The sequence below is a fragment of the Acomys minous genome (genome assembly GCF_964271855.1).
Source record: "Acomys minous genome assembly, chromosome: 18".
Taxonomy (NCBI): Eukaryota; Metazoa; Chordata; class Mammalia; order Rodentia; family Muridae; genus Acomys; species Acomys minous.
Window position 1 is genome coordinate 69263154 of NC_140501.1, and position 25500 is coordinate 69288653.

Genomic DNA, 25500 nt, shown 5'->3' on the forward strand with positions numbered 1-25500 from the left:
TGCATCTCTTAAACTGCTACCCTCTAGTTCTGTCTGGGTCTCTCCCACCCACAACTGTTCACCCTGAGCACCTAGCCACCATCCTCCCTCAAGTGGGCTTTGGGGAGCCTACTTTTGGCACAAGGGTTAATGATGAAAAGTCAGAGACCAGGTGGGGCGCCCACAAGCGTCCCAGACCTGGGTGGGCTTCGGAGGTGAGGGGGCGCTGTTCGGGCAGCAGTGAGCTGGTGGCGGGTGGGAGAGCTGCCAGGCCAACAGAGAGGCCGGCCGTAGTGGGGGCCGCTCCGCTGCCTATGCCGCTGTCGCTGCCGCCGCCGCCGCTGTGATGCGAAGCCCGAGCTGCGCTGGGCGGTGGAGTCAGAGCCCGGGCGCGGGAGCACGAGCTGCAACATCAGCACCAGCGGCGGCGGCGGCAGTACCTGCAGCAGCTCCCGGGCCCCCGCGCTTTGCTCTACGCCTCGCGGCGCCGGGAGCCGCCGCCTCGCGCTCTCTATGGATGTCAAGGCGGCCCCTAACGGGGTGGCCACCATCGAGGACCGGATCCTGCGGATTACTGGCTACTATGGCTATTACCCTGGTTACTCCAGCCAGAAAAGTAAGACTCCCAGAGATGGTCCGGAGCGGGGTGTGGGTGGGATATGGGCGCTCTGGGGCACAGGGGTGCGTTGTGGGAAGGTGCGCGGTGGGACACCTGCAGCCTTGTCTGCCCTGTCACAATCATTGCTGTCCTCTTGGACCACGGCGAAGAAAAGTATGCCCTCCGTCCGCTGTCCTCGGTGCTGAACCTTAAGGCAACCCTGAGGGCTAGGCGCTTGAACCCAAGAGTTTGGGGACAGTCGCAGTCTTGGGGGTGGAGGCGTGCAGAGGACAGGGTGAGCGCACCTGATCGTCCTCAGTCAGCTCACCAGTGGCTGATTTATGCCTAGAGGAGGCTAACATGGCTGTTCCACTAGCTGACCATCTCCCTTTGGGCTACCCACTCATAAAGGCTTTACTGGGTGCCAGGGTTCTCACACAGCAGTGAGGATAAAGACTGTGGGGGACATTAGTTGGATGCAGTTGCGCTGGGTGGGTGGGTTAGCTTGTTCACCATAGGCTGTTGAGATGTTGCCAGCATGGGAATTGCTCATGACAAAATGTCCTTAGAAGGTTCTACACCCTGAGCAGTGAAGAGAACCTGCTTGGGTGCCAGAATTGTGGAGCTTGTAGCGAGAAATCATGCAAACGGCGGGCAGAGTGGGATTGGGAAGCGAGACACAGTCACCCACCCCACCCACACGTCTCGGCCACCTCTGAGCTATTGGATTCCAGCTCTACTCTGGCTATACCAAACCAGTCTGCATGGTTGCTCTCAGGTTTTAAAAGCAGTTTCATCTACACACACACACACACACACACACACACACACACACACACACACACACACACACGCTATTGGAAACAGGGGCTAAAGGAACTGTGAGGGCCTCTACGTTCCTAGTTTCCAAACCCACCACTGTATCTGCTGGAATTGGTTCTGCCCAAGCACCAAACTGAAGACTGTTTTTGTTTGCTTTTTGTTTTGTTTGTTTTTCTGAACTGAGAGAGTAGCTATGCTTTAATTTCCATGAAGGTGGAATTTCGGTCTTTTTTTTTTTTTTAATCAAAGCATTTCTTTTGCAAGAGAAGAACCTTATTTTTAACCAGATGCTCCTAGATGCACTTCTGGTTGGTATTTGTCTGTGACACTTGGGGATGCCATGAGTATTGCAGGTTCTGGGTGAAGCAGAGAACCCACATAAATCCTAATACACAGATGGGAAAGCACTTCATTTCTCATGTAACTTTGTCCTGGGTCCTTCTGTCTCTCCGTTGAATAGCCAAGAGCGCTGTCCTGTGGGCCATCATGCAGATATTTTCCAGGTTAATATTTTATCTGCTCTGGGAAGGCCTGTCTACTTTGGATGTTTCTGTCTGGCTGTTTTTAGCAGTAGATGCTTTCATTATTCATTTTCCATACAAAAGTAATTATATAGTGTTAGAATTTTTCTGGAAGGAAAATAACATGCTGTGGAACGTTCTTTGAAATCTTTTTACTACAAGCTCAGATTTTTGTAGTTTTTTCTTTTTCTTTCTGTCTTTTTTCCTATGGCTGTCTTCTTTAACCCTAGACATGTGAACTGAACTCTTCACTAAATCGTGTACAAATTACTTGAATGTCACTTCTGAATATTTTAACTAGAAGCCAGGCATTTGGGTGGTCAAGAGAGTGTAGAACTTGTTTCTAAAATTACAGAGTATTATAATTGTTATAACAATGGTACTTTGGTTAATGAAGAGAAACCCAGAAAGAGTACTGGGAGAGTGGCATTTCAGATAAGAACATGTTCGTGTTTTATTTTTGTACTTGCACAAAGAACTGCACATGTTTCATTTGCAAGACAATAACAGGGCAAAAAAAGGGAAGTGCATTGGCCCGGGCTGTAACTGGAAGCAGAAAATGGATGAAGATGCTTTTGGCATTGTTATCAGTGGAGAGCATTTGCCTAAATCCAGACCGCATAGTTCAAACACTAAAGGCAGCAAAGCTCAGAACAGAGAGCTAAGCGTAGTCAAATTTAACTCTCAGGATGTACACTATTTCAGACCAAAAGGAACATCGTCATTTTGTACACACACACACACACACACACAGAGAGAGAGAGAGAGAGAGAGAGAGAGAGAGAGAGAGAGAGAGAGAGAGAGTTGGAAGAGGGCCAGGAATCCGAACACCATGAAATAATTCTGCCCTTAATGCAGGCTTCAACTAGTAAACAAGCACATTGAAGCAAACCAGTACAATATGGTCAATTGATTTAGCAGCTACCAGGGCTGAGTAACAGCTTGAGGAAAGTCTGGAGGAATCTATTCAGGAAAAGGCTACTGTGAGGAGCACCAGATATGTGAAGGCAAGGTGACTTTTCTCTTTACTGACTCATCACACATGAGGCCTTCAAGGATGAGGTGCTCTCTAGAGATCTATGCTGCCTGCCTTTTTGAAGATATATGGGAGCTCACTTTTGGGAAAGCACCCTCATGTTAATGTATCCTGTTTCTAAACTTGTATCTCGTCCTGAACAAGCTCTGATAGGCTGAAGAAATAAAGAAATGTAGTCGAATATAAAGACATGAAGGTATTTTATGGGCCAATGATCCATTACAATTTTTGTTTAATTTGATGATCAGTTTATTGAACACACACACACACACACACACACACACACACACACACATACACACACAAAAAAATGAGAAGGAGAAATAATCATCACCTGATTAATTTTTAATTGAGCACTTTGTTCATGTAAGGAATGTGTCTGAAAGGACATATAAAAGTGTCTTCATTAGTTTTGACTCTCATAGGGGAGGAACCAGAAAATAACCATATAAATATTTTTCTATATGTCAAGGTGATAGTGATTTTTAAAAGACTGTGATGGGATGAAAGGCTAAACTTAATGGGAGGCGGAGACTGTCACAATGTTAAATAGGAACAATTAAGCAAGATTGTGGAAAATACAGAGGAGTTAGCCATGTGACCATCACGAGGGAGACGTTCTAGGTAGTAGGATTAGCCAGTGATACGTACCTGGTTGGCACGGCAGAGAAACAATAAGGAGACCTTGAATGGTGGAAGGACAGCTAAGAAGTGGGAGAGTAGTTAGAAGTTCCGGGGAAGAGAGGGAATCAGGAGGAAGAAGACCTGAGATGTCCTGTTTTCTGAATGCCATGAGAAGCTTTGCTTGGGTGCTAAGAGAGTAATAAGATACCTTGGCTTGCTTTTAAAAAGGATCAGTTACACCAGTTAGCGTGTTATTTGGGTAACCTAGGTGGGAGATGACAGAGGCCTGGGTGACAGCATTGGAGGTGGTGATAAGTGTTCAGACTCTGGGTACATTTGAAATTAGAACCAAAAGGGTCTCTGCGGTGTACTATATGTGGTGTTGGTGAGAAAGATTAGAACATGTGTTATGTTTGTATGTTTGGGGTTTGGCTATGTTGAAGTTGTCATGATCAGAAATGTGGAAGGATGGATAACATCTCGAATATACTAGAATGTTGGAGAGGCAGAGTAAGCTTAGAGTTCCAAGATGTCTGATTGGAGTTGCGCTGGGTATTTTCCAGCATTTAAATGGTTTTTAAAGTCTACAACTGGTTTCTATCTACAAGAAGTAAGTGTATGTACAGAAGAGATGAGATACAAGGGCCAAACCCAGGAGTACTCTGGAACTAAGAGGTAAGAAGGAAAAAAAATAGAAACCATCGAGGAGATAGAGGCAGACTTCTAGGGGGGTAGAAGGATGCAATACAGTGAAAACCAATGATGTTTCAGGAGAAATGGTTATAGGAGCCCAGTGCTTCAGAACACCAAGTATAATGAAGCTAATAATTGATCATGCATTTGACAAAGGAAGGTCATGGAGACTTGATGAGACTGTGGACAACAGTATGGTCAGTAGGGCCACATGCCCTAGAGTGCATATAAAAGAGACTAAGGGGAGAAACTGGAAACTATAAATATAGATTCTTCAAGAACTTTTTGTGCAAAGGGAACAGAAGAAATGAAGGCAGTAAAGTAAAGATAGGTTTGAAGTATAGAGGGCATCTACATACAAAGACAAATTACTTAATTGGCAAAAGTTAGTGATGTCAGAGAGACAGGATATTGCAATTACATTATTTTAAAGGGAATATGGAAAGACCAAAGATGTGGGCTAGGATCTGGAAGATGGATCACTGAAACAGGGAAAGTATTTTAAACTTCTTTTCTGATTGCCTTAATTTTCTCCAGACTGAAAGAAAAACCATCAACTGAGTGAGGATAGGGAAGAGGCAACAGAGGTTGTCGGGGAGAAATGGCACAAATTGTTAAAAAAAAACAAGCAGACAAGTAAATGAACTAAGCAAGTACAAGGGCCACCGGGTACTTCAAATTTCTGGCTATAGATTTAAAGTGAGAGTAGCCAATTGACTGCCTTCTTCATTGACACAGCAAAGTCTGGAAAACGTAAGGAGGATTTAAACAAGGTTGGAGAAGGTTGTCCCGTGTATTTAATGGAAATAGAGGGGGCAAAGGACTCGTATCAAGGGAAGGGATATATGGTTGAACATGGAGCTTAAAGCTGACATAAGCGGAGGAGACAGGAACTAATGACAGTGAGGGACATCCGGGGAAAACATGGGACGGTTCAGGAGTCGAAGGTCTCAACGTCATCATGAACTAGTAGAAATAAAGTCCAGAGATATGTTGTTAGAGGGAGGATTGAAAAATGGGAGGAAGTTGGACATGGAGCACTTCTCTATTGACAGAAACCTCCTTGTTTGTCGAAAGAGGTCTGGATCGCTGTCTCTCTCACCACAGCTGTGCTGCAGGTCAGCCTCAGCTTTGGAGTGTCTGGTCCATCTCCGAAAGATCCATCAGTAAATTCTAAAAACCTTCCTATTCATCACTGAGTGCAGAAAGTGACCAGTAGACTTCCTTTGTTGCCTGCTTTTGTTCTTGTCCTGTTTTCTTTCTGTAGCCTGTTTGAGAGTGGGTTCCATAGTGGCCTTCTGTCATCAGCTGAGGGTCTTTGTTGAATCGCAGCCCCTTGCTGTGTGCTAGCTCTATCTGAAGAGCTCTTCCCATTTCTAGAAGAAAAGAACTTAATGTTTGCCATTAAGAAATGATAAAATGAAAAAAATTTAATAATAATAATAATAATAATAATAATAATAATAAAAGAAATGATAAAATGTAAGGTGACATATCAGTGTTATGATGTCATCACTACCCAAAGCATTTACAAATTACAACATTCCCTTGTGCCTCAGAAATATGTATAGTATATATATTTTTTTATAATATATGGTAATCAAAAAAGAAGACGAAAAGAATCCCACCTTCTTCTGAAGAGTTGGTTCTCTGGGTGAGCCAATGGCCGCTTTGACTCAGCAGTTCCCAGGGTCCTGACTACTTTCCACTCTCTCCGGTTGAGAATAATTCTTACTTCTCCATCTCTTATGCAATTGTACTCTTGGGCTTCTTCTTTTTTTTTTTTTTTTTTTTTTTTCTGTATCCAGGCCCATATTCCAAGCTTTCTGGTAGCACACCTACCTGAATGTCCTCCAGGCATGTCACATAAAGAAACAAGTCATAATTCCATATTTTTCCTTCTTATTATGTTAGCTTCAATATCTGTATCTAACCAATCACCCAGGCCAGTGGTCTGGGGGTTCTTTCCGGCCTCTGCCCTTTCCTGTTGTTTATTATTTAGCTAATGGGTCCCATCTATTCTATTCCATCCATGTGCTTTCTGTCCCTCCTACCTTGGCATTGGTTGTGTTTATCACATGTTTTTCCATTCTCAAGCCCTTCTAGCACAGCATGGCTACTTGATGTTTCCTAAAAATGTGTTCATCTAACTTCCATGATCAAATACCTGTAATAGGCTTTTCTTTTCTGTGAAATAAAACCCATACTCCTTAGGATGTCACAATTCAAGCCAAGCTGATGTCTTCTACCTTGGTTCACACTTCCCTCCCCATCAAATGTGCCAAATAATGCATGCTTAGTACAGAAAATCTGGATGGCACAAAAGCAAAGAGATTAGAACAAAATTATTCATAATTACACCACCCAGAGGATATTAGTGTTAACACTTCAGTATACATCCTTTCTAACTACACATGCATACATTTTCATTTTGTGCTAAGCATTTCTCCTATTGGTTTATATTAATAACTTAGTTTTAATTTATCTACCTTTTCTAATATATACAAGCATCTTAATATACTTAACTAATCACCACATGTGGTCTTAATTCTAATTTGTGTTTTTCTCATATCCCATCTGGTCTTTACATACCTTGCTCCGAGTCTCCTGAAGAAGTGGCTCACTGTTTTAATGATGTTGTTGCCTCCGCGTGCTTTTCTTTCTCCGAGATCCACTCCTTGGTACCCTTCACAGCAGGAAAAGCTCCTGTTTATACTTAAGGGCTCTATTTCAAATGCTTTCTTACACACACTGTCTGATGGCCCCAGGATGGGTCAACACTCCCTCTGCACTCTCAGTGTTGTGTGCATAACTCCCCTTGCACGGTTAGCCTGCTAGCAGTGGCTGTTGGCTTTGCATGAGACTCACTGATTCTTGGAGCTTGGAGAGGGCAGAGACTTCCTTTTATTTCAGGTTGGGCAAACTGCTCATCTCTGTCAAGTTTGTTGTGCCAAGGAACAAATGATTTCAGTTTTCTTTGGAAAAAGTACTTTTTTTTTCCACTGAGAAATAATTAATGCAGGATGGTAGTGGTAGGAGGACAAGAAAAATTATCACCACCAACAAAAGAGTCAAGAGGACATGACTGTTTGGAGAACATCCACTAGAAGTAATCATCTGACCTGATGGCTTGAATCTTGTAAGCTCATGAGTCCTTGTGGCAGCCTTAAAAATCTTCTGTGTTTGAGTGAAGAAATAAAAGGCAATTGCTAAAAGTACATAATAGTGTACATTTATGAAAAGCATTGGCAAGAAAACAGAGTCTCACCATTTCTCTTTTGAAGTGGCCTTATTGATCCTCGTGACACAACATTAATGCATCCCTAAGCACTTGTACCAGGATGAGCTATGCAACTGCAGCTTACTAGTGAGATGACTGCAGCAGATATTTGCTCCTGTTTATACTTAGTGTTTGACCCGATGACAAGACTTGTGTTTCTTTCTATATGAGGGGTGTGTCTTGTAAACAGTTACAAATAGGCGCCATTAACATGCATCACTGGAGAAATTTTTACAGTGCTGTTGTACAGTGTGGTAGTTTGTTATGATATATATTTGTATTGAAGATGGGAATGTATAATAAACTAGACAAACATATTATAAAATATTACTGCTATTTGTCGGCGTTAGGCTTAGCTTTACATTTCAGAGATGTGTTGGTTTCCGAGTCTATAAATAGTTGGAGACTGAGGTCTAACACAAAGGCCATAAACTTTGACAACAGGAAAACATAGATTGGTCTATCTATGCTCTGTCACTTGCTGGCCCTTTAAATTTGTATGTGGACACTAATCTCTCAGGACAACAGTTTTATTTCTGTAAAAATAGAGGTGATAAGGTCTGTTTTGGAGTGTATTGCTTTTGCCTTCTGCTGCTGTGGTAACACTGACCAAAACCAACTTGAGGAGGAAGTGGCTTAGTTCATGTTACAAGTCACAATCCACCAGTGAGAGAAGGCAGGACAGGAGTTGAAGCAGGGCTCTGGAGGACCGGGCTGAAGCTGTCACCACAGAGGAGTCCTGCTTACTGGCTTCCTTGCAGATATGTTCAGGATGACCTGGTCAGGTGTGGCACTGTCCAGAGTTGGCTGGAACCTCCTTCATCAGTTAGTAACCCCCAAAATGCCCCCACAGACATGTCCACAGATGAATGTGATGAAAATACCCCCACAACTGAGGGTCCTTTCCCCCATGGTATCAGGTTGATAACCAAGATTATCCATCACATACAAGTGTTTGAGAGGATTAAACAAACAAGGTATTCAAAACTATCGGGCTATTAAATGCCCAACTCAATATATGAAAGCTATCAAGATTTTGGAGGGAACAAAATAAACAGGTATATAGCTCCAAAGTTACTTGCCTTTTCCTTAAGTAAATGATTTGCTTCTTTTTTATTCACATTCAACATTGCATGTCGAATGGTTGTTGTCAACATCATGTTACTGAGATGTTTATCAATTATCACAATGGCAATGATGTCTGTTGATGGATATTGCCTTCCCCTTCATCTATTTATGGCTGACCCAATGCTGTAACCAAAACACTCCCACTTAGACTGTCCCAAGACATATTTTATTCAAAATGGACTGGAACTAATTTGACACGAGTGTTTATATCACAGACTATTACAAAAGAAGGGGGCAAAAAGCCAGAAGAATCAACAAGAAACAGGATGAGTCAGCATGTCTGGAGGTGTGGGTATTCAGGCACCAAATAGGGTAGAGGGGCTGGAGTGCGTGGAGGGGCAGAAGGGAATGGACACGCAGCAGCAGGCTGTATGCTTTGAGAGGGTGAGGTGCAGGTAAGCTAAGGTGGCAACAGAGGCAGAGGAAGTGATGGGTAAGGTAAATTTGGTAATGGTCTATGGGACATAGCATTGTTCTACTATGTGGACTGTTAAAGGAAAAGTTGTTTCTAGATGTTATTTATATAGCAATAAATATAACAGACAGGCTGTTTTATCCTATAGTTAAAAAATATCTTTGTAGTCTTCATAGTTAGTTTTTTAAATTAAAAAGCATTTAATTACTTCTAAAAATAGATGAATATAAAGAAGTAAAATAACCTTGCTTTCCTAATATAACTACTTATATTTTTGCTAATTTCTTTCCAATTTCTTAAATATATATATATAGGCTTTTATTTCTTGATTCTTTTAACAAATAGAAACTACAGTGTTACCATTGTACCTATAATTCTCTCTCTCTCTCTCTCTCTCTCTCTCTCTCTCTCTCTCTCTCTCTCTCTCTCTCATACACACACACACACGGGCGCGCGCACCTTTTTGTAGTCTGATTTTTTGACTACTTAATATTTTATAACAATTTGTATAACTGCTTTGAGAAGCCAGGACTGAGTCCTTTCAGAAAGATCTTGGCTTACAAAATTTGAACAAACTGGTTCTCAGTCATTTGAGACTAAGTAGAATGGAAAGGCCCAGAGTGTTAGTGATGCCTCGTTTGTTCTGAAAGCCACTGAAGGGTCCTGTGGTGTCTCCATGGGTTTGAAGGACAGGGATAAACTGCTATAAATAGAAGCCAGGCAGTTGCCTGTGACTGGAGAAACAGGAAGCCCTCTCTGTTTTCTGGTAGGTGTTCTTCATTCTTGTCTCAGCAGCAGGCTGGCTTCTCTGTTTCCTTGCCCAAATGGTCAAAAATAGTCCCTGCCACCAGTTTTAGTGTTTACATGTCCTCTATTCAAGAGCACAGACAGATTGAGCAAGAACCTCTTACTTCTAAATCCAGATTCCTGGGGAAAGCCACTCTTTGTTCCAATTTATGGCACATAACATACTCGAGATGATGCTGACGGCGGGACAGCAAACTTATCCCATCCTGCCTACCAGACTGGCCTGAGCATTATTGATAGCAGGAAAACTGTCAGGGAAAGGACCAAAACGACATCTTGATAGCAATTTGTCTCACAGAGCTTTGCATACATTTGTTTTATTAAACCGTAAACCTTGATCCAGATTCAGTCTAGAGCTGAGTATTTAGCATAAACAGGCCAAGTTTTTATCATGCAGGCACAAGCAATTGAGTTTGACTCCCAGAAACCATGTAAATCTAAATGTGCATGTGCTTGTAATCCCAGATTTGGAGAGGCAAATACAATGAGATACTTGGGGTTCACTGGCCAGCCTGCCTGGACTAGTGGGGTGCTCCAAGTCAAGGAGAGATCCTGTCTTAAAACACAAAAACAATAAGAAACACAAAACAAAAAGAAAACAACCAAGGCAGATGAACAGTGCCTGAGGAAAGGAACTTTAAGTTTAATCTCTAGCCTCCACAACCAGACACATGTATGGAAATCCTTTTCTTATCTCTGAGTTCCATTCTCTTCTTTTGTTCCTGGTGGCTTTTTGACATGAATGTAGATCATATTTAGTGAGGTAAACTCCATCCAATCTTACAGAGTTGGAAAATGCAGGTGTGTCTGCGGAGAATGAAGGTTCTAGGGAATTTGCAAATGGCCCTGCAGGCTGTTCATGAAGCTTCATTGAGGGTCACGGATTAAATCAAGTTTGGAAGACATATTTTTTTTTCTAGGTCAGAGAGGGCAACACACCAGTGCCTTCAGACTCGGCGTGCTGTAATCAAGGATGACATTTAACACTGTATATTTTAAACGGGGATTGAAAATTACAGACTTCTGCAGCCTGGGGTTTGCTATATTTAGACTTGGGCTAGAGCCAAGATGGCCCTAGTGAGGTGTCAATAATGTTTTCTTGGTCTTGAAAACTGGATGTAAAAGAACTGTTTTTGCCTTAGGAAAGATGAGAATCCTGATAGTGTCAGGGCATGCCAGTTTTACTGAGGCCACCTCATCGTGCTCTGCACTACATGTGTGCAGACTCTCTTGAGCTCTTGTTTACACTCATGTTTACTTATAGGCATTTTAGAGAAAAGATTCAGACCGAGAGTTCGGGAACCGTTTGGAACATCATCATCTTTGCTTGGAGTCAGGGCAGCAGGTTCTACCAAAGGGTCATGCCTGCCTCAAACTGTATCCTAAGAATTTCTGAAGCCTTCTTAGACTAAAACATATTTAGAAGTTCAGAAAGTTTTAGTGTTCAGTTATTTAATGTCAGTGAATGAAGTGGATGCTACCTGGTTTGATCTTTCCAATCCACATAGAATTAGTAACCATGGTGATTTTTTTAATGTATTAGAAAATGTCTTATTATGTAGCCCAAGCTGATCTTGAACTCACTGTCCTCTTGCTTCCATCGTCTAAGTGAGGTCACAGGTGTTCACCGCCGTCACGCACACCTCAAGGTCGTCTTTCAAGAGCCTTAGTAGGATGGCCTGACCCATACTCTGGTTAAGGTCTTGAGTGGTGTAGCAGTTTGAGTGAGAATGTCCCTCAGCGGTTCAGATATGTGAATACTTGGTCCCTGGCTAGTGACAACGTTTGGAGAGGTCTAAGATGTGATGGAAAGCGCGTCCCTGGAGGTAGGCTTTGAGCACTTAGAACCTCTAGCCACTTCCTCTGTGCTCTTTACTCCCACCTTGCTTTTGAAAATATGAGCCCTCGGCTTTCTTCAGCTGCCTTGCCTGCTGCTTGTTGCCATGCCTCCCTGCTCTTTCTTCCACAAGTGACCTTGATCATAGTGTTTTAATACACCAAAAGAGAAGTAACAAATATAAGAGGTTGCTGAAAGTCTTCAAAGAACTGTAATATTCTGAACCCAGTGCACAGAGTTCTACATAGCTGTTTCTTTGGCTGGCCCCACTTCTTACATTTTTTTTTTAATGCTGGGTCATCTTGGCATATGCTCCAGATTCATTCATGTCTTAAGCTGACAAATACTTCCTCCTGTCTTCCTGGGGCTGCTACCTGGCAGGCTCACCATCATTTATCAGGTCTTATATTAAGTGCCCTCACCTCAGAGAGGGCTTTTCAGCTCTGCATTTCTATTATCTCATACACTTTGCCTTTAGGGCATTTACTGCAGGCTGCAATTATAGTTTATGTCCATTTTTGTGACTGTTTAATGTGTTCTCTGCCTATTAGACTCTTAGTTCCCTCAGGGTAATGATGGGTCCATTTGTTCAGTACTGCATGTCTATCTCAAAGGGTAGAACATGTATACATGCATAATTTACAAATAGTGTTGAAGAATTAGGCCTTATTAAAGATTTCAAGTAGACTTAAACAACATTTTTATTTGGAATATCTTCAGGTGTACTAAAAGTTACAAATGTAGTCCAGTGCTTTCCTGTGGTCCCTCACTTATGTTTGTCCACTGTGAACACTACACCACCTCATGACATATGTTAAAACTATAAAACCAACATTGGCACTTTGATATTAGTTAAACTCTAGACTTTATTTGGCTTTTCCCAGTTTCTCTTTCCTTTCTAGAATTTATGCCCGTGGTGCTTCACTGCATTGTCCCATATCTCAAGAAGGATTTAATACATTGCATTTAGAAAACAATTTCAACTTTAGGTAAATGTGTTGGATATTATATGACTTGGATTAGATTAGATTTTAAATTTTAACTACTAGTTTTCAAGATGGCATAGGATTAAAGTCATATTAGAAATGACTCATGATATGTCATGATGTAGTTCTTCACATTACGACTGTTTGATATTTAGAGGGACACTGACACATTTGAAAACATAAATAAATATGTGAATTAATAGTTCACTCTAAATACACACACATGTTGCCAAGTTTTATTAAATTTATCTTATTATGTGGGAATTTTACTTCTATGAACAGATTATTAAAACATGATTCCATCAAATTTTATCTGCTTTTTATATTTTGTTATTATGTATGTAAATTGTAGTAGCATTATTTAGAAAATAGAAATAACTTAAATTTGTTAAGTAAAAAAGAATCTCTTTTACTTAAAAGCTGATTTTAGTGAAGAAAGTCCATAGTTTGAATACAATGGCTTGTAATGGTCCAAGCAGTGACCTGAAGCCCACCTTTGACACTCAGTTGTCTTCCACTTAATGGAGTCCTAACAACTTATAAAAACTCTGACTCATAAGAACATGAAATTGCAAATTAGATTTGAGCTCTCACAGCTTATTTTGCAGGAAGAAGACCTCAGGAAACACCGTATTTCCCAAAGCCCCGTCAAGTGGACAAGGCACATCGTTTGTTTCATTTACACTCAAGTCAATGAAATTGTTTTTGAGAAAAGGTCTGTCAGAGCTTCGCTATCTTGGTCAATACCTGTCTCAAAGTTGAGGTCATTCAAGCAGCACCATATTCAAACATCCTGCAGCACATCCAGGTAGCTTCGTAGTGGTTGTCTGCAGAGACATGCTGTGACACATTTTTATTTGGGGACCATGGAATTTGATCTCAAAAAGAACTTGTAGTTTTCATCTGCCTTATGGAGGGCATTGTAAGGCTCTGAGTGAAGAAATGTATTCACTTTCTAACTACCCAGTAAGCAAAGCCATGGATGAATCTCCCTCTTGTTAAATTATACTGGGAGTGGGTTTCTCTTCTCCCTGAAAGGTGATACAAACGTCTACATAAACAGCATTTAAAATGTCAAGCCCTTGGGGCTCAGAGAGACTGAACCCCATGGGCTGGACCTAGACCCCCGTACACTTATGTAGCAGATGTGCAGCACTGTCATCATGTGTGCCCCTAACAATGGGAGTAGGGACTGTCTCTGACTCCGTTGCCTGTCTTTAGATCCCTTTCCCCTAGCAGGGATGCCTTGTCTAGCCTCAGTGGGAGAAGATGCACTTAGTCCATCCATGACTTGAGGTGCCAGGGTGAGTTGGTACCCCTCAGGGGCCTACCCTTCCCTGTGAAGAATGAGAGGTGGGAATGGGAGGAAGTGAGCATGAAGGAGAGAGTGGGAGGAGAGGGGGGAGAGGCTGGGTCAGGCTGTAAAGTGATTAGCAAATAAAACATTTAAAACAAAAAAAATGTCAAGCCATGGTTTCTATAAACACAACGGCTTCCAGGTAGTCAAGGAGAATCCTAGACTGTAATCGGCTTTCTTGATTTAGGAAACATCTGGAGGAGGTAATGGTTTAGATGCTGGTTCGGATAGAGCTGCCTTGGAAAACAGTGGGGAAGGTTTCTTGTGGGTCATTGGCTATAGTTCTGGTGCTCCTGCATGCCGAGGTTTACCGCAGGAAATTGCACTGATGTGCAAAGACAGCTTCATTGCCGAAGCAGCACAAGCTATTTTTCTCTCCAAGTACAGCTTTGCTTGGCATTGCAACTTTTGGTGTTCCCCAGAAGGCTCGCAGAATTCTTTCTTCAGACACTTAGAAACATTCACAGAGAACTTGAGTTAAAAGCTTTGTGGGGAGCTCAGTTTTGCTGGAGGAAAATAACATAGCTGCTAGCATCTCTAGTATTTATGTCAAAATTAATGCTGGTGAGCCAGTTTGAGGAAAGGGTTTTATTTGATAAAGGTCTTGTTCCCATTTTTATACCCTGCTTTCACCACAGAGGAGTGTATTGTCCTTTTTCCAAGTCACAGTGGCCCCCAAAGTTTTGTCAGATGATGAATATTTGTACTGATTAGCAACCAGCCGGAATGCTTTAGGTTGCAAGTAAGAAGAGCTCAATTTACATTGGGTAAGCAATAAGTAAACTTATTCTCTTAGAGCATAGGCCATTGCACTCGGGTATGTTTCTGACTTCACGGCCTCTGCTATAAAGAAGTAGCCAGACCCTAATTCTTTCCTTTCTGTTGTATTTTGCAAAAGGCTTCACTTCAAGCCTAGTCATTTTCTCACTTAAAATTTCACTAAAGTTTTTATAGCTCTCTTTTGTTTTATGCGTATTTCTTTTTAAATATGGCATGCTATTCAGACAGGCATGGTGGTACACTTCTTTAATACCAGAACTCAGGGAGGCAGATGCAGGCAGATCACTATGAGTTCAAGGATACCCTCATCTACAAAGTGAGTTCAGGAAAGCCAAGGCTACATAGAGAAACCTTGTCCTGAAAAACAAAAACAAACAAACAAACAAAATAAACAAATAGAAAAAATGACATACTGTTCTTTTTTATGGGTACAATATAGGTTTACTTCTTCAGTTGTATAAATATGTTTTTGAAGTTTCTTCTTCAGAATGAACTATTTTTCCAAATTGTCATTTTAAAAAATCTATCAGAGTTAGCAATCTTGGAAGTGTTTGTTTGACTGCTTATATTCTATACTAAAGAGCCAAAAACTACGTGGAATCAGTGACAGTGAATGGCGAATTTTACCATACCTGTGACAAAAATATCTGAGAGAGCAAATAAAAGGGGGAAAGGACTTATTTTGGTTCACACTTTTGGAGGACTCTGCCAATAGTCACTTGTAAACTTTGTTAGAACAATGTTGTGACAAAAGAGTATGGCAGAGACGCATTTTTGTGACAGTGAGCAAAGAGTAGGGGCCACATGACAAAGTATGGACCAGGACATGCTTTTAGTAACCTACTTCCTCCAACCAGGCCTCTCAGGATCCAAATCCATTGGTTAGGTCACAGCTCTCAGCAACCAATCACTTCTCAGAAGCTGACAACCAGGCCCTGAATACAGGCTAAAAACATTTCATAATCAAGCCATAAGGGTTGGTGGTCAAGAACTAAAAAGTTCTTGGCACTTTCCCTTCTTTCAGGATACCAAGTGTGCATGCTGCAGCTTCACGGGTTCTGACAAGCATCAGGAGATTCCTGCATCAGAGCCAAAGGACCTTAATGCCCACAGTATAGCAAACAGTACGACATCTTGTTCAGCTTGTCCCTCTTGCTCCCCAAGTCCCACAGATACAATGTGGATAACAACAGAAGGTTCTATACATGCAGTAGGCTTGTTTCACAGCCAGGGAATTCCGAACTCAGCAAATCTCAGTGATTTATAATGACCAGCAGGCAAGCCTACCTAAATTTGAGAAATTGGTAAAATCTTAGTTTGCTTTTCTGTTTCTGTGATTTAAAACTCTCTGCCCAAGAGCAACCTGTCTTGGGAAGGTTTTATTTTAGTGTATATTTCCAGGTCACAGTTCGTCACTGAGAGAAGTCGGGGCAGGAGCTCACAACAGGAACCCAGACGCTTGAGGCTAAGCTTGCTTAGATACCTTCCTTATACAACCCAGAACTTTCTGTCCAGGTACGGTACTGCCCACAGCTAGCTGGGCTCTCCTACTTCAGTACACAATAAAGAAAATGTCCCCTTAGACGTTCTCACTGGTGAATGTGGTGGAGGGTGTTCCTCAGTCAAAGTGCTTCTTCCCAGGTATGGAATAAAATAGCCTCTTGAGGAGACATCAAGGACCAAAAGTCTTTCATTGCACAGAATATGTAGGAGAGGAAGAGAGATCATGGATAATTTCTTCCCAAAGACAGCCCCTCTACTAAGACCTCATTGTTGAACAATAGGGCTTCTTGACTATCCATTACTGTACTCTTCTGTTACAAAAGGTTTCCTTAATCTCCTGGCGACCTGTATTCTGGGAGTTGAATTGGAAAGAAACCTGCACATCCCAGTAAGCTGAACATGTAAGTTCAATTAATTCTCCTGTGGTTTTGGTATGCTGTTCCAGCTTTCACCCATGCCTGGTGTCCCTGTAGACCTCTGCTTAGACATCCACAGAGGCCAGCTTGTCATCTTGGCCACAGAGAAGGGAGTTCAGTCCAGTGCTGCACAGAATGAGGGCAGGGCCTGAGAAGCCATCAGCTATCAGATTGACTTAGCTACAAACATCGTTTCCATCCTCTGTTAGCGTAACTAGTACCACAGTTCTGGAGCTTTGGAAGTCTGTATTGCAAAAAGAACTAATTTCCTGTTGTTCCCCCTCGGCTGTTGTTCCCCCTTGGCTTATGCTTCAGTTTTCCCGGACCTGCCAAGACATTTCCTACTTTCTAGCTTCTAAGATGTCATAATCATATTCTCCCTTGCATCTCCCATTCTTATGGATTTATGCCTTTAAAACCCAATTTCTGAAATTTTAGTGGGATATTCTAAATGAAGAAATATAGATGAATGTATTACTCAACCTGCCGTCTTTCCCAGAAAGAATCCCAATACTTTCTTTCTTTGAAATTTTCTGACTTGAATTAGACTTTTATGAACCAAAATAAATAGCCTATTCTTAGTGGCAGAGTACAATATTTGCTCTCAGTGGGAATCTGCTTTAGATATCACAACACGAGAGCAAATAGTTTTATAGTGCCTCTTGATCTGATCTTGGTTATGCAGATGTGGTTTACTTTACAAAAATGTCATCGAGCTGCACGGTTAGGCTTCGTTCTCATTTCTATATGCAGGCCACGTTGCAATATAAATTGTGCTTTAAAAATTGCATCTCACAGTCACATGTGAGGACAGCACATGCCTCTAATACCAGCACTCTGGAGGCAGAAGCAGGAGGCCCCCTACAAGTCTGAGGCCAGCTTGGTCTACATAGTGATTGCCAGTCCAGCCAAGAGCTATGGAATGAAACTTTGTCTCAAAAATAAAAATAATTGTACCTCACATAATTATATATCATAGTGTGCTGGTCCATTTAACCTTTCTTTACAACAAAAGACTGAAGCGTAAGTGAACTTGACATAGTAAGTTTCTTCTTTAAAATTCCAAAGTAACACCACATGAAGTATTACTTTCTCAAGCATTCTCAGTTCCCTAAACTCCACATATATCTCTTGCCCCCTACCGCTATGAAACAGATGATTCTCAAGTACTTGAATTCATTTTCAAAACACCTTAGAGTTAAAAATATGTCCACTGTCCTCAATGCATCCTGTCCCGGTTAAAACAAATTCTTTCAGAAGGAGACCTAGGTAACAGAACTTCTTAAAGTTCTCTGAGAGGTGCAGTGAGTAGTGAAGCCATGATTAGAGTCTAGGATTGTGTTCCTCAACTACCTGGCTTTTCAACAACCAATTTATATCCTAAATTTCTAACTTCTCAGAGGACAAAGGTCTGGGAGAAATAATAGACAATATTTTGTGGACTTGGGAGGATCAGGGTTGGCTCTATAGTGTGTGTTCTTACATACTCTATGTGCCCTCCTCATACACTTCACCCTCCCTTGGATTTATTTCCTAATGGTCGGCGCACACTCACACTCATCCGAGAGTTCCCAGTTGCCATTTCTCATCACCTACCCTAATTCAAGGAACACCCTTTTTTTTTTACCATTGGCTTATGTGCCGATGTGTGTGCCTGTGCATGTTTGTGAGGGTGCCTGTGGAGACCAGAGGCGAGTGCTGGATCCCCTGAGGCTGAGGCTATAGACAGTTGTAATCCATCTATCTGATGTAGGTGCTGGAATCTGAACTCAGTTCCTCTGGGAAGAATAGCAAGCACTCTTAACTACCAGGACACCATTCCAGCCCCTTGGGAGACATTCTTGACAACGAAGGTTTTTCAGCGACCTCATGTATGTTTCTGGGTGATCAAATCTGTAAGGTGGTTGTATAAGTTTCAGGGGGAAACACAGCTGACTTCCACTCAGCGGCCAGTAGGTTGGGTGTTGGTTATGCAATGCTAAGTGAAAGGAAGCGGGCTGCAACAAGAGGCCTGCCCTAGAAAGCAACCCCACTATTCTGATAACATGCACATTTGCCGATGTGGAAGGAATCTCATCAGGTCTGCGAGGCACCAGATAGATAGTGAGGCTTAGAATTGGTGGCATCTGCATCTGAGGGAAAGCTCGGAGTGACGTAAGTGTGTGTTCCGATTTGGACGTGTTATCTTATGTTACCTGACTGTTTAGCTTATCTGATGGGCTCCATCTAAGATTCCCCTCTTCACTGCCAAGGACACATACCGGGCAGACTTTTCAAACAGAATGGCAGACTGAGGAAGAAAAATTTGCTTCAGATATTGTGAATTGGACTCTCTGTCCCTTGTGTGGTCTTTAATAAGGCAGTCAGCAGTGACTTCATTGGCTTTTGGCTTCTGTTCCATTCTGATTATAACTTGTTGGGAGCATAGAACGTATAGCTGCTTTCTTAGTGTGGTTTGGGCCTCTTTTCTGAGAAGAACACAAAAATCAGGAAATAAGGGGACAAGCTCTGCGCTGTTGTATTTAAGTGTCTCTCCCAACCCTGTGTGGTTATGCAATAAAGAGAAGAAGAAGAAGAAGAAGAAGAAGAAGAAGAAGAAGAAGAAGAAGAAGAAGAAGAAGAAGAAAAGAAGAAAAGAAGAAAAGAAGAAGAAGAAGAAGGAGGAGGAGGAGGAGGGAACAACACAGGGTCTAAATTCTTCTTGAGACTGTTGTCATCTTCTAAGCTGCTTGCTATATGTAAAGCTACTACATACAAACCCCCAGTATACATGGCATCTGCATAGAAAGCATATAGAATGCTTGTTCAAGAAGAAAACCAGGAATTTCGGAATCTCTGCTTATATGGTGGTTTGAATAAAAGTGGACTCTATAGGACCGTGGAGAGTGGCATGATTAGGAGGCACGGCCTTATTAGAGAAGGTGTGCCATTGAGGGTGGGCTTTGAGGTCTCAGATACTCAAGCCAGCCCAATCTTTCTTTCTGATGCCTGTGGATCAAGATGTAGAACTCTCAGCTCCTTCTCCAGCACCATGTCTGTCTGCACACCGCCATGCTTCCTGCCATGCTGAACTGTAAGCCAGCCCTTTATAAGTGTTACCTTGGTCATGGGGTCTCTTCACACCTTACACTATGACTGAATAGTTAGCATTTCCACGGCTTTTAATAGAATATTAATCCACATACAAAGTCATAATAGGATTATAACCAATATCAGGACAAAGTCCTTTCAGAGTAACACTTGAGGAGTGGGTGAAGATTGAATGTTTATAAGACCGTAATACAATGAAATAGCAAGAATCTTAAGTTGCTACCCCACACAGAAGATTTTAAATGTTACAGCTGCTGCTCTACAGTTGGCCCATTTTAACCATTACCAGGCAATAACACCAGTGATTTCATAGCCAATCTGTGAACTGCTGATATTGGCACCCTCTGACAGGTGAGAAAATGGTGGCTCACAAAGGTTGCCTGGCCAAAAGGCTGCTATCAGGTATCAGAGCAGACTGCCTCCCAAACCTGCTCCCCACTAGAGGGACCTGAAGTCAACACGGTGGACTTTCTGCCCCTCCATGGCTCAGGATTTTCTCCACCTGAAGGTCTGGAGAAAGAGTAAAAACTTCTATTTTGTCTTTGGCAAGATGCAACCCATGACTCTGGCAAAGTTTTATTCCAGGACATAAGTACAAATTCAGTTTTAAAGATTTTTATTATAAAATTACAAGAACTTTTGGAGATTGGTCTGATGTGTTCTGATGCTAGTTGCTGGCTCACAAGGTCTTGTTGCTGCCCCGAATCTGGCCTCCCTGATTAGTTGGATAAATATACCTGGGCAAGGCAGAGGGAAGGAGCCAAGCAAAGATTCTGCTGTACTTGAGAGAGAGAATCTTGGGAGAAAAGGAGAGACCTGACAGAGAACTGCATGGACAGGAATAGAGCCACATGGCCCAAATTAACAGCAACAAAGAACTGTTCTGACTACAATAGGGAAAATTCTGTGTGGAGAGGAGCTATGATTCAGAGCCGTTCCACTTCAGCTCCTCATGACTTCCTTCTACTTTCTCTGTCTGCTGGTATTTTAAGGTCCATAGAGTTTTTTTTTCCTTAACCATATCCAGACTGGCCCAAGTCATTGAGCTGATATAACAAATAGAGAGATCTGGCCTTGTTCTCTGAGTATTGACCAGGAAATAACAAGTCTTCTGAACCCCTGGGACTATCAGATGCCCCACTAACCCAAACAAAATTGTGCCTGGGTGGTCCACCCACCTGCCCAAGGAAGAGAGGGCTACAGAATAACAATATTTAACATTATTCAGTCTAAATTCTGGCAGGAAACAGATAATCCCTCAAATTAGTTGTTTAAAGGAGGGATAAGCAAGCATTAGGGACATTAAAATAATTAGGAGCAAGCCAAGTGTGGTGGTGCATACCTGTAATACCAGAACTTGGGGAGGCAGAGGCAGACAATCACCATAAGTCTGAGGCAGCCTGATCTACAAAGCAAGTTCAAGACAGCCAAGGCTAAACGGAGAAACCCTGTCCTGGAGAGAGGAGAGAGAGAGAGAGAGAGAGAGAGAGAGAGAGAGAGAGAGAGAGAGAGAGAGAGAGAGAGAGAGAGAGAGAAAGAAGAAGAAGAAGAAGGAGGAGGAGGAGGAAGAGGAGGGGGAGAAGGGGGAGAGGAGGGAAGGGGAAGGGAAGGAGGAAAGGAGGGAGGAGAGAGGGAGGGTAGGAGAATTAGGAGCAGATGACAAAGAATAGGGACACGTCACCAAGTGTGGTGTTGTGTGGCAAGGGCTGCTGAGAGTCTCAGGATGTAATTGAGCTCCCAGTGGTCTCAATAATAGCACTGTCTCTCTCATTACCTCCAGACGGGTGCTTTCCGTGTACATCATAGAAGTCAAACAGTAAAGTGGCCTCCTAGTGGAGCCTTCAACTGGTCAACTTCTAGGGTATAAAGGAGGGTAGGGCTGTCTGATTTTTGGGTCTGGGGAGGCAAATTCAACATCCCTAGCCTTCTAACAAGAAGAATCTCCTTTTAGGTTTAGCTGGTTTGACTCTCTAACCTATTTCAGAATGCCTCTGTATCAGAGAAATGAACAATTTTTATTTATTAAGAAATAATAGATTAGGTGGTATGAAAATGTAAAAGTAGCACTTATTGATTTTTTTAAGTAAACATCATAGCTGTTGGCCATGCTGTTTTCTGCTAGATTTATAACCGTTTTAGCTTAATTATTTTTCTCCCCTTCTCATATTCTTAGCACAGAATATAGCTCAGCGATTATGCTAGAGAGAGGCAGGAAGACAGAGACAAAGAAGTAATGTAATACATAAATTATCTCTAGTGAAGAATTGTCTTTAACCGGGAAACAGATTATTGTTTTTCCAAAGTATGATGAGGCAAAGTAATAGCTGAGCGATTGAGAGATCTCCTCTGTTTAATTTCCAGATACCAAAAGGCCCAACATTCATCAGATAAGAATTTCTAAGTATTTAATTGAAAGTTTGTCTAGTTTTTCGTTCTGCTTGTTGGAATAGACTCAGGCACCACGTGTTCAGAATAATGAAGCTATCTATCTTGAACTACATGTGGCCCTCTGTCAGTCATCCTGGTATTGGGTCCTGGGTCTCTCATCTCTATTGCTGGCTTTGAGCACTCAGTGCTTATCACTATTTACACTTAACCATTGTTCTCCACACTAATTTTTGACCTTTAGAAAACTTGAATTTTGAGAATCAGAAAGAGTAGACCAGTGGCTCCAGTCCTGCTCCATGTGAGCCAAAGGTCTGATTCTAAACTTTTTCTGCAAAAGTACAGTGTCTTGCTTGTTTGGATTTGATCTAGTACCTTCCAAGCCTTGATGTTAGTGAACGGTGCTGGGTCTCCCTATGTCACTTCCTCCAGGTCTGTGTGTTTCCTGCCTCTTACCCTTGACCCTAACCATCTGTCTTTATCCTGCTCTAACCTTCATAGGGACTAGATGTCTATGAACAAACTCCCATCTTCTTTGCCTGATATCTGTTATTACCAAATTTTCCAGATAAACCTTCTTCTTACCTTTTGTAATTAGCTGCCACCATCTGATGTTCAAACATCCCAATCATTTATGGTGCGTGTGCTACTATTAATTTTAGTAACTTATCTTTGGTATAATTTTAAAGCCCTATAATAAATATGATTGCTAAACTGTGGGTGAGGCCCAGTGGGACTAGGTACTTTTCTCTGTTGTTTCAACCGAGTTATATCCAGTGACTGAGTTGGCTTTCATTTTAAAAGTATAGGTCCAAAATGGGGGGAAAATGAAGTTGCTGATTCTGTGAGTGACCTTTATCTAAGGATATACTTATGGGTTGCTAAAAACACATTGGAAATTAATCCATATTAAATGACATTTTGGTGATCCCCAGTCGTAAGTAAGGAGTTTCTGTTTAGGGATCAATTAGATAATCTAGTGGGTACCCTTCAGCATCTTGAGATGAACAGAGGAACTGAGAATTCCTTGGGAATTGGCCACGGTTCGTGTCCTAGAAGCATCATCTGTGTGTTTCCATTACTCTAGCCTACACTTTAAAACCCTCTCTAGAAAACCCAATTCTCTGATAGCAAAGTCTTTGTTTATTTTCTATGGGGAAAAAGCTTGATGTTCATCCTATTTTCAGCCTATTTGGTGTAGTCTCAGAGATGAATGTAATCTTCTAGAACTCCAAAATCCACACTCTCTTTTGAGAGTTTGGATGTTGATTCATGCTCTGTGTGTGTGTGTGTGTGTGTGTGTGTGTGTGTGTGTGTGTGTGTGTGTGTACACAGTGGCTTACAGACAGTAGTCAGTCTCATAGTCAGTGAATAACAGGTTGTCTTTTGCTTGGAGATTCTTTCTAATGAGTGGCCATAAAGAGCATTTATTTTACATCAGTGAATTCCTGAGCTTGGGTTTTGGCTTTCTGGTCTAGTTCTGTGCCTTTGAAATTGGTAATGTTAAATATTCTCTCCATATTGGATTGTGAGAATTGAACCAGCAAACATGTAAAACAAACAGCATGGTTGAGGGGGACCCTGCAGGTGTCCAGCCAGGGAAGTGAACCAGAAAGAGATGAAAAGGTAAGAATGAAAACAATGTTCAGATTGACTTCCTCAACCTGAATCAGACTTGGGGAGTCTGACACCAGGCAGTTCATTATCAGCATATTTAAAACACACTACCATTTGGGAAAAAGTTTCCAGGCAACAATCATCCCAATTCCAGATATACAATAAAGCTTAAGGTGTGACTACTTAGAAACTCCTTTTCAGAGTACATGGGACCATATAGCTGGGTTCTATCACTGAAAGGCCTAGAATCTAATGTGGTCTCTGACTGAGAGAGCATAGAGGTCAGCAAGCCATAAAGTACATGTGACATCTCCTCGAAGGATGGGGAATTAAAGGGTCTAGGAAGAGAAGAGTCTGGGATAAACAGTCTGGTTGAGGTCTGCCTCTATAGCCCAAGGTAGGTGAGGGCTGCCTTCAGAGACAGCTAAAACATCACCAGGCCATTAACAATATCCACTCCCAGCCTTCGGGGTGGAAAACAAGTAATTGCTCCTTTGAGGAGAGGCCCCTGCATGTTTCACATTCCTGGTTCCCTAGTGCTCTGTGGGCACAAGGACCTTTGTGCCCCTGACACATAGTAACATAGAATATGCCCCCAATAAGAGGTAGCTGTTAATGTCAGTGAAGTGTTTCTGTTACTGTCTCATTAGTATCTTGTTAGCTGTCACGGGAGCGGTAGATAGGAGACTAATCTGTACACTTGTATATCTTATTTAGGTCTTTAGTAAGAAGGTGAGATGTTGTGTGTTCACGCTAATCTTCATCAAATCCTTAGCTCTGGCTGGGTCAGGCTCCTCTGTGTGACATCATCAGAGCTTTAGTTCAGATCTTTGGGACTAGATCCTAAGCATGTGTACTTTTCCAAAAGTCCAATAGGTGATTCTGGTATTCAGGTTGGGTGAACAATTATTGCCATAAAGGCTATGGAATGCAACTCATGGCCATGACATGAAGACATAGTGATATTTCATAACATTTGGTGCCAAATACAGAGAAGTGTTGATGACTGAGCTTCTTTGGCTCTGAGGTTCAGGATTCAAATTTAGATCATTCACTTATCAGGGTGTCCAGATGATGCACTGTAAACCTCGGGAGGCAGAAACCATCCCTGTCATTGGCATCTGGGCATTCCTAGAATGAGCTTAAACAAACATCTTCTCTAAGGTCCCTTATTTGTTTAAAATGTACTTAGTAGTACTTTTATAGTCATAAGCATTCTAAAAGCAGCTTCTTTCATCTCTGTGGTTTCGTCCATGACAGACTCAAAAGTGATCTCTTGCTGCTGTGATAGCCCATGTCAGAAATCTCAGCTTTTCGGAGGTTGAGGGAGGGGGATCAGGAGTTTGAAGTTCAATACAGTACATGAGCCCTTGTATTGAAAAGGGGTGAGATCCCAGCCCAGGGTGGTGGCACACGCCTTTAAACCCAGCACGTGACAGGGAGAGACAGGTGGATTTCTGTGAGTTCAAGGCCAGCCTGGTCTACAAAACAATTTCCAGACCAGCCAAGGTTCTGAAGTGAGACCTTGCCTGAGTTTTTGAAAAAGTATCTCCACCTGAAGGTCATAAGCCAATCATTCTTCTAAAACCTTTCTCGGACTGTATTTATTTTGGTACTTGGTCATGT

At 42.0% G+C, this 25500-nt stretch overlaps 1 protein-coding gene across 1 annotated transcript in view; it reads left to right on the plus strand.

The window, feature by feature from the left end:
- The first annotated feature begins 222 nt into the window (after nt 1–222).
- The window catches only part of SLC35F4 (solute carrier family 35 member F4), a 238223-nt gene continuing 212945 nt past the window's right edge, over nt 223–25500 (plus strand). Inside the window, exon 1 of the mRNA XM_084768034.1 lies at nt 223–595. Within this exon, the coding sequence (XP_084624160.1) occupies nt 493–595 (103 nt within the window). The 5' untranslated portion in view covers nt 223–492. The remainder of the gene's footprint in view (nt 596–25500) is intronic.